Consider the following 8825-nt stretch of genomic DNA (forward strand, 5'->3'; position numbering starts at 1 on the left):
AATGATTGTAAAGGAATTGGTACGTTAATAACCCCTTTGCAGTGCGACGTTTCTAGACTCAGAATAATAGAATTATCAAAGGAACGTGCTAATTAATTTTTCTAAAAATTAATATTAAAATCTCGTATTGCATAGGTGAGATTAATTTTTTTTTTTCAAAACTAATTGTAAGTATAAAATTGTAACAAAAGCTGTTGATGTAAATCTTGACTGCAAAGTAAAAATTTTAATAGAATACATAAAATTTTATTAAAGTAAATTGCTCTTATAAAACTAAGTTGATATTGCTTTTAAATTAACCTTCATTATTTATTAATGCACTAATTCCGCGCACACGACTTTATTTTTTTGTGCGCCTCCGTCATTTTTCATAGCATTTGTGATACTCATTTGCGGCAAGAAAATCACCTTTTGAATGTCTAGGCAAAAGTCAAAAGTGACATTCCGAATAGTTGGTTTTATTTTGTAGGTTGGCATTGCTGCATAAATGTCAATTGTGTCAATTTGTGTGCCGAAAAACCTTCGAAAATAATAAAGGTAGACTAATTAAGCAAAGATACCACAAAAATTTGCTGAAACACATTTGAATTTAAATTAATCTGCAATCGTTTGATTTGAGTGGGATGCTACCAACCTATTTCCCAGCTGATAAAATTCCCCTAAATGAGGGAAAGACGTTTCAAATTAAAATCAAAAGTCAAAGTAAATAACTATTAATAATTGTCGGCGCACAAAATTTCGTGTTTGATACGGCTAGAAAATGTTTTGGAAATGCTCGGAAATTGAAATCCTCGCCCTCCGGGCTCGGATTTTAATACTTTCCTCGCATTTCCAAAAGACCATTTTCTAGCCTAGTGAAACAAATAACTATTAATTGATCTCAAAGTTGTTGTGAGCTGTAAAAGACGATCAGAAATGCTTTATAGGAGCTGCTGGAAAATTGAAAGTGACTAACTACGATTTTGATTTTTATCTAATAGGCTTTTAAATGTTGGTGTAGTTAGCGTTTCACAAGAATTTCAACTACCGGGATATATAGCAATAGTCACGTTGTCATCTCGAGCAGGACGTTCCAAGTCTAAATCTAAAACTCAACTCTTGAACGAAGCTTAAAATACTTTTAACAAATCTTACTCTTCATAGTGTCATTCTTGGCAACTGCTGAAAGTTGTTGAGATTTTTTTTAACAATACTTGCAAGTTTTAAAGCGTTAAACCGAATCAAATTTCCTGGAGTTACAAGTTAAACAATGTGAAAAACCTATCTATCAAAGTTTCTCAAACAAAATACAAGATGTTTATAAATGTTTCTAGCATCAAGGGTGCCTCTGAAATTTCTTTTATGCACTATTTTGCCGCTTTGTTTTTATAGTAAATATAACTATGTTGAAAATATTTATAATGATGTTTGTGTAAAAATTCCAATGCAAGGTAAAAATTTTAGTAGAATACATGAAAATTCCATCAAAGTATATTGCCCCTATAAAATTAAGTTGATATTGCAATTAAATTAACCAGCCAATAATGCACTAATCCCTCGCACACGACTTTATTTTTAATTGAGTTGTTCTGAGTTATGACATCATCCCTAAAGAACGATGAGAAATTAAATGCTTTTACGGTGTTGCTGGGAAATTAAAAGTGACAAATTACGATTATGGTTTTTATCTAACACATAGTCATTTCAAAGTTCACGGAAACTAATCTTCTAAGAAACATTCTTCTTTCTTTCTCTTTTCAGTTTTAATTCAAATACAGAATGTCCCAGAAAACAAGCAGATTCAGACAGCCATACGAAACCTGTAGATAAATTGCTAAAATCCTGACATAGAGAAAAGAATATATAGGTGTCTTAGAACTCGCGCCCTAAAGAGCAAAGGAGGGTGCCGACAGCAACACAAACGGTAAATTTCAAAACAAAAATTGATTAACTGTAAGTTTAATAGTATGCAAGAACGGATAAAAATTAACAACCAATCCCAAAAGCTTATTCGAGAAGTGGAGTACAAAGCCATCCCAATTTTCCAGGCAACGAGAGTGTAATGTTCATCTGACCAAGTATATGTTCATAGTTACCGATTTTCAAATTCTGTTCAGCTTAATGAATGGTTACCGTTTTTTTCGTCTTATCTCGATTATTTTTTGAGTTAAAAAATTTTAATTTCGAAATTTTAGTCCGAGTTCTAGGACAACTGTATAATTCATTCGTCCATGAATCCTGCATATTTTTATCTTCATTTTCAATAATTGCTCGCCCCAATTGACGCCAGCAAATCCAAATAAAACAACGATCTTCTAAAAACAGAAAAATGTTGGTGTTTATGCTTTACAAAATAACTTTTATACTTTTTGAGAATTATTATTAGTGTTTAGATTACAAAATCCCGATCAAGAAAATTTAAAATTGCATCTAATGTTGCCAGTACCTAAGCATTTACTAAATAACCATCAATTTTTCTTGCATTTGTATAGACATATCTTTGAAACATTTAAAACCAACCAAAATTAATAAAATAACACACAAATCCAACTTTAGAGCAAAATTGTATCATGTAGTTGCTTCACCTTAATAAACAATTAATTAATTATCTTTAAGTAAAGGTACCGCAAAACCACTACTGGTTATAAACGCACCAATAAAACGCCATAAAAATAAGATTACTCACAGCAATGAAAGTTTTACTACATACTTATGCGATTTTAAAATAACAAATACAGGGTGATGAAAAAAGGCGCCCATGCTACCTATCATGTTGCAGCTAATTCTATTCTGAGCCCAAAATTAAAAACCAAAACAAAATTTGTGCATTTTTAACTAAGATAGAAGCTTTCTTTTATAAACCATCAAACTCTGTTTGGATAAACTTTTCATATCAATTTCATTGTTAGAAACCACATTGTTTACAGTTAATGATATTTTGTATCGAAAAAAAGAACAAAAAGTGTTTTAAACCAAGTTTCTTAAACTTTTAAAAATACCATTTCTTGTTTTTTTTTAGAAAATTTTTCATTGCAAAGCTTTTAATATGTTTAGTTGCTTAGTTACGGAGACTGCCGAATGTAAAATTTTATTAGAAAGATTTGAGGGTTTAAAATAATTTTGCTTTGATTTCTGAGATGGTCTAACTGAAAAGTACATGGTACTTCCACTAATAGGCGCCTTTTTTTATTACCCTGTATAATGTTAAGCAGATGTTAAAAAGTTATATTTATTATTAAAAAACGAAATTTAATATTGGTGGAATGTAGAGGAATAATAAATACTTGTCTTTTTCGTTAAAAGTTAAAGTTAAAAAATTATAACTAGAATTTAAATGAAACAATTAAATAAATACATAAATAATTTTATTCTCACTTATAATAATTCGTAATATCGTAAAAACCACAAAGATAAAACATTAACATCATTCTTGAAAACACAATTGTTTAATTTTTACATACTAAACAATTTAATAGTTAAAAGTTATAAATATAAAATTTTTCCTTTGTTGCGTTATTTATGGAAAAAATAAATATAACAGTACATTAAAATATTAACACGGTACATTTTCGGGGTAATCACACTTCACCGCTTCTTCATCAAAATGTAAACCAGTAACACACTTTAGTTGTACTGGTAGAAACTGATTATTGTGCAATAAGCAGTAGTAATAGATCCCACAATCAATGGGATCTCTCACATATCCTTCTTTTGTGCAAACATTTTGAATACCAACACCTGGTACAGGCGCAGGATTTCCTTCCTCTTCAGCCACACGCTAAAATAAAATGTTAAAATTGTCCTACTCTTAATAGTAAGTAACAACGTACACCCATAACTTGATTGATTCTTAGAAGAAGAGGATAATCAGTCCCACTGGTACCTTTAAAGTCGTCAGTTTCTATACGCCAGACTGCAACTCCTCCTAGTTGTAACGATTTAGCATAATCTACCTAAAAAATATTTGTCTATAAACGTTTTAGTACAAAATTTAGCTACTTTGTGTCCGATGGAACGAGGATTTTCGTAAGTAATCCACTGATCGTCTTTGAACATATAAGGCTTGTACAGTTGAGGATCCCAGAGGTTGATCCATCCGTTTTCTGTTTTCAATTTAACAATCTAAAAATTTTTAATTCCCACTAATAACATCGTTTATTTTTAATGGTTTAGGTACATACTTTATTGTACCCCACAACTCCAACATCTGTAATGTATGGTTCTCTGGTTTCCAAGCTGCTGTTGTCAGAAAGGGTATATGCTTTACCAGAAGTTTCCAAGCCGATAGTAATTTTTTGTGGATCTACTCCTGCATTAATCCATTCTCGAATTGTGGCATCTACATTAAATAATTGTTCGCTTTGAGTTGCATAAGCTGATGAAAAGGACATAGGAATAGTTTGGCCGAGAATGAGAGCAGAGTTGTTAAAATCGGACATCATTACGTTAATTATATCCAAATCCCTAAAAAATAATTGTATTAGAGTCAAACTATCATTTTGTTCAAGTTTAGGTCTAAATGTAACTACCGGTTAAATTGTACAAATTTAAACATTGTTAAAGATAAATTCAACTTTTGTCTCTTTTTTCTTTATTGATTTTGTAACGTATTACTGGCTGCATAACTATACTCGCTGTTCTCAAAGATAAATTTGATATGATGTGAATTGAATTATTATTATGTCGATATCGGCGGCTCCCATGCCGTTAAAATGGATGAAAGAGATCGCGTATTTTCAAGTTAGCAGCTGTGCACGATAATGTTCAACTATAAGTTGAGAAAATATTGTTCTAACCATTGTTTATACTTATTTTATCATAAAATAAAGTGAAATATATTGTGTAGTAATCGGATAAAACGAGCTAATATTGTAGGGAAGTTTAGCATTTCATAAGAATTCTAGTCATTTGGTGACATTTTTGTACCTATTGTAACCCTCCTCATATTGTAGCTACTTACTGAAACAAAGTCGGAACATCATTGGCAAAGTTAATAAAATCAAGAGATGCAGAAATTGCAGCAGTCAAAAGCAAATTGCGTTTCCCAAATTCTTCTTTTAACTCTCCAACTAAAATAGCAAAATTTGCCTAAAACGTAAATTTAGCTTTCAAACTAGCAGTATAGCAATAGCCACCTTATCATCTGCTCCACTTTCACCTTGAACAGGAAGTTCCCAGTCAAAGTCAAACCCATCAAAACTCCACTCTTGAACGAAGCTTAAAATACTTTCAACAAATCTAACTCGCTTGGTATCATTTCTGGCAACTGCTGAAAGTTGTTGGGATTCCGATATTGCTACCAAAGTTTTTAGATTATTATTTCTAAGTTTTAGAGCGTTAAACCGAATCAAATTTCCTGGAATTACAAATTGAACCATGTCAAAACTTAAGTAAAGTTTTCACCTTTGTTAACATCCAAGAAGCGATCTAAATGGGTGACATGTCCATCTTCATCGATTCCCACAAATGCGTAAACGGCATGAGTACAAAGCATGGGATCAATGTCTTCTACTGTAAATTTTCCATCACCCTGTTTATAGACGGACCATATTCCATGATAACAAATGATTTTATCTACGGTATTGTAAAATTTATTGTACCACAATAATAATGAACTCATTGAAGGAAATGAGTTGCAAAATGTGGAATCTCGTTTTACCTGGAGAAGCTAAAACTATTTTGTCGATGATGCAAGCTGTGGCAAAAATTAAAAAAAGTTTGCGAATCATAATGAAAACGGAATTCTAAAAATGGGAAAATTAGAGAGGAAAAAATCAAAGAATTTTATCAAAGAACTGACCTGTTACCACTTTCACAACATTTCTCACTCTGACACTTTTTTTTGAGAGAGAGAGAATTTATTAAATTTAATCTTAATCTTTGGTGCCAGATATTTATCTATTTTTTCTAAAATAGTAGTATAGTTTATTACTTTCAGGAAATCGATGCACTTTTTAAAATTTAAGAAATACCATATTACCCATTTTTTTTAAAAAGTAAAGTATTTACCAAATATAAGAAAATAAAAAGAATTTTTTTTCTAAAAAAAAAACTTTTATTGCGATATTCATATAAAATTATTCAAAACATAATAACATATTCTATCTAAAAGAAGTAATAAACCAAAAAACCAATTAATGTACCTATAACTTAAAACTCATCCAGATCATCTTCGTCTTCATCTTCAGTCATCCACGCCTTCGCATAATCTGGACAAAATTAAAAATTTTAAAAATTTCTCCAAACATATTTACAGTCTCAGAATCAGAAGTGTGTTCACCTAATTCCATTCGTTCCAATTGTTTTCGAAATTGTCGCCGCAAACACCATCTCAAAAGTCTGCTTCCCCGCTCAGGTTTTATTTCGATTCTTCGTCGTTTTGGAGACTTCCTCTTCAATTCTTCAGCAGCCTTGCGTTTCCTCTTCAATTTAAGTTCTTCTTTTTTCACATATACCGTTTCGACTGCTATTTGGATTTTCATATCTTCACTGATCGTGGTATCATCTTGTAATTTGGTTAATTGGAATTCCACCATTTGCTCGAAACAGTTGGATATTTCTTTGTCAACTTTTCGGTCAATTTCAAAGTTTTGGTGTGTGAAAGGCATTGTAAAGTAATAATTAAAACTGTATCAAAGAACTTTTAATCCGTAGGAACTATTTTTTAAACAAATAGAGAAACAGTTTTATCAGAAACGAATTAAAAATTAAATTGGTTTTGTATATTAAGAAATGGATTAAATTTTAGATGTAAAAAGCAGGAATGGTTGTAAATCTTCTACAACTAATTATTGTAAGTATGTTATCCGACATTACTAATCAGTTAAATTCACTAATAAAACCAAACAGTAAAAACGTTCTGCTGCGGTTTTGTTGCCCCATTTTAATCTTATCGCTTTTCTTGTACTGTTCCGTACTCTGATATGCTAGGGAACGCTCAACACCAATCGTTTTCATCAAATGTATTTTTTTAAAGTGCAATTTGAAAGCAAATAACAGAATAGATAAAATATTCATTTATTTCCATCAACATACTTCACAACTTATCTCAACATTTAACATTATGTGGATAATCACATCGTATGTTTTGCTCATCAAAATACAATCCTCCGCCGCACTTTTGTTGGATGGGAATGTATACATTGTTGTGGTGCAGACAATAGTAGTATGTAGTACAATCCGATGGGTCTCTTACATAACCGACTTTTGTACAAAGACTTCCAGTTGGTGCAGGTGCTGGTGCTGGCTCTGGTGCTGGTGCTGGTGCTGGTTCTGGTTCTGGTGCTGGTGCTGGTTCTGGTGCTGGTGCTGGTTCCGGATTTACATTCTCGTTACTAACTCCCTGAGTGCAACATATTAGCAAATATTTTCTAAAATTTTAGTTGAACGTACCCCAAGAGTCTGTTTGATTGCGTTCAAAATAGGATATTTAGTTCCACTGATCCCTCTAAAGTCTTCAGTTTCAATAGACCAGATCATAACGCCTCCTAAATTTAGCGATTTCGCATATTCCACCTAGAAAACTGTTAGAAATGTCTTTTTAAAAAAGTATGAATATTACTTTAATAGTTATAGATTTGGGATTATCATAACCGATCCACTGGTTACCCTTGTACATGTAGGGCGTCTTTTGCTCGTTATCCCAAACAGTAGTCCATCCGCCAGCCTTTTCCAATTCAACAATCTGAAAAACAGAACTTTAAAGTAAACAAATTAAAAAAATTAGTTCCAACCTCGTTATAACCCAGCATTCCAGCTTCACCAGTGTAAGGTCCTCCATTTCCTGCTCCAATCACTGGTGCTCCTAATTTGTTGTTATTTTCATTCGTCAAAGTGTAAGTTCTACCATAAACTCCCAACCCTAAAGCAATTTTTTGGGGATCAGCTCCTCTTTGTATCCATCCACGAATTGCAGCATCCACTGTTAAAAGTTTCTGGTTTTGGGTTACGTCAAGCGACGAGGGATAAAGAGGGGCGTTCTGACCAGTTACTCCGTCCCAAGAACCGTGAAGATCGTAGGCCATTACGTTGATAAGATCGAAGTATCTGAAAAAATGTTAGCGTAAATAAATAGAATAAAATTTAGTATGAAAGTACTTTGAAAGAGCTGGGACATCATATGACAAATCTACGGATCCAGAAGCAGCAGCTACCGCAGCTGTTAAAAGCAATCCGTGTTTGTCAAATTCCTGCCTAAATTCCTTTATTAACGTAGCAAAGTTTTGCTGAAAAGTTTGAAATTACAATCACCACTACAACTTGTAATGAAAACAAACTTTGTCCGCGGCAGCTCCTCCACGTTGCGCTGGATATTCCCAGTCTAAATCAAACCCATCGAATCCCCAAGTTTTGACAAAGTTTACCGCACTATTAATAAAGGTTGCTCTTTTAGTAGCGCTTGCTGCAACACTGGAAAAAACAGAAGATCCTGCGTTCCAACCACCAATTGCAACAAGGGTCTTCAAATTCTTATTTTTTTCCTTGAGAGCGTTAAAGCGTTTGATGTTATCTGAAAGATGAAAAACTCAACTACGTTAACTTAATTTTTGTGGGACAGTACTTTGATTGATATCCAAATTGGGTTCGAAGTGTTTGATATTTCCATCGCCTTGAATTCCAATGAACGAGTAAATTAGATGTGTGCAAAGGCTTGGATCAATGTCTTCAACCGTGAATTTTCCGTTATTTTCTCTGTAAGTTGACCATATTCCATGGTAACACACGACTTTATCTGCAATCACAATATAGTAAATAATAAGGATTTTATTGAACTTACTTGTAACAGCAGAAACAATTTCAGTACTGATGCAAAAGACTGCAAAGACTGCAAGAACCTTCAACATCAT

The 8825-nt window shown here is 32.6% G+C and overlaps 2 protein-coding genes across 2 annotated transcripts; both read right to left on the reverse strand.

Annotated features, from left to right (window-relative positions):
- Nucleotides 1-3532: 3532 nt before the first annotated feature.
- Nucleotides 3533-6587, reverse strand: LOC148181227 (chitinase-3-like protein 2). Its single transcript, XM_088048103.1, has 8 exons — nt 6234-6587; nt 5383-5509; nt 5115-5335; nt 4940-5067; nt 4161-4443; nt 3979-4101; nt 3810-3932; nt 3533-3757 (listed from the first exon to the last, which is right to left on the reverse strand). Exons 1-8 carry the CDS (start codon nt 6585-6587, stop codon nt 3533-3535), a joined length of 1584 nt encoding a protein of 527 aa, XP_087904229.1.
- Nucleotides 6588-7027: 440 nt separating this feature from the next.
- LOC148181228 (chitinase-3-like protein 1) lies at nt 7028-8825 on the reverse strand. Its single transcript, XM_088040009.1, has 8 exons — nt 8756-8825; nt 8540-8710; nt 8256-8488; nt 8077-8204; nt 7713-8025; nt 7541-7663; nt 7372-7494; nt 7028-7321 (listed from the first exon to the last, which is right to left on the reverse strand). Exons 1-8 carry the CDS (start codon nt 8823-8825, stop codon nt 7028-7030), a joined length of 1455 nt encoding a protein of 484 aa, XP_087896135.1.

Source organism: Gnatocerus cornutus, chromosome 1 (assembly GCF_029298725.1).
Source record: "Gnatocerus cornutus isolate USDA-ARS CGAHR chromosome 1, icGnaCorn1.1, whole genome shotgun sequence".
Taxonomy (NCBI): Eukaryota; Metazoa; Arthropoda; class Insecta; order Coleoptera; family Tenebrionidae; genus Gnatocerus; species Gnatocerus cornutus.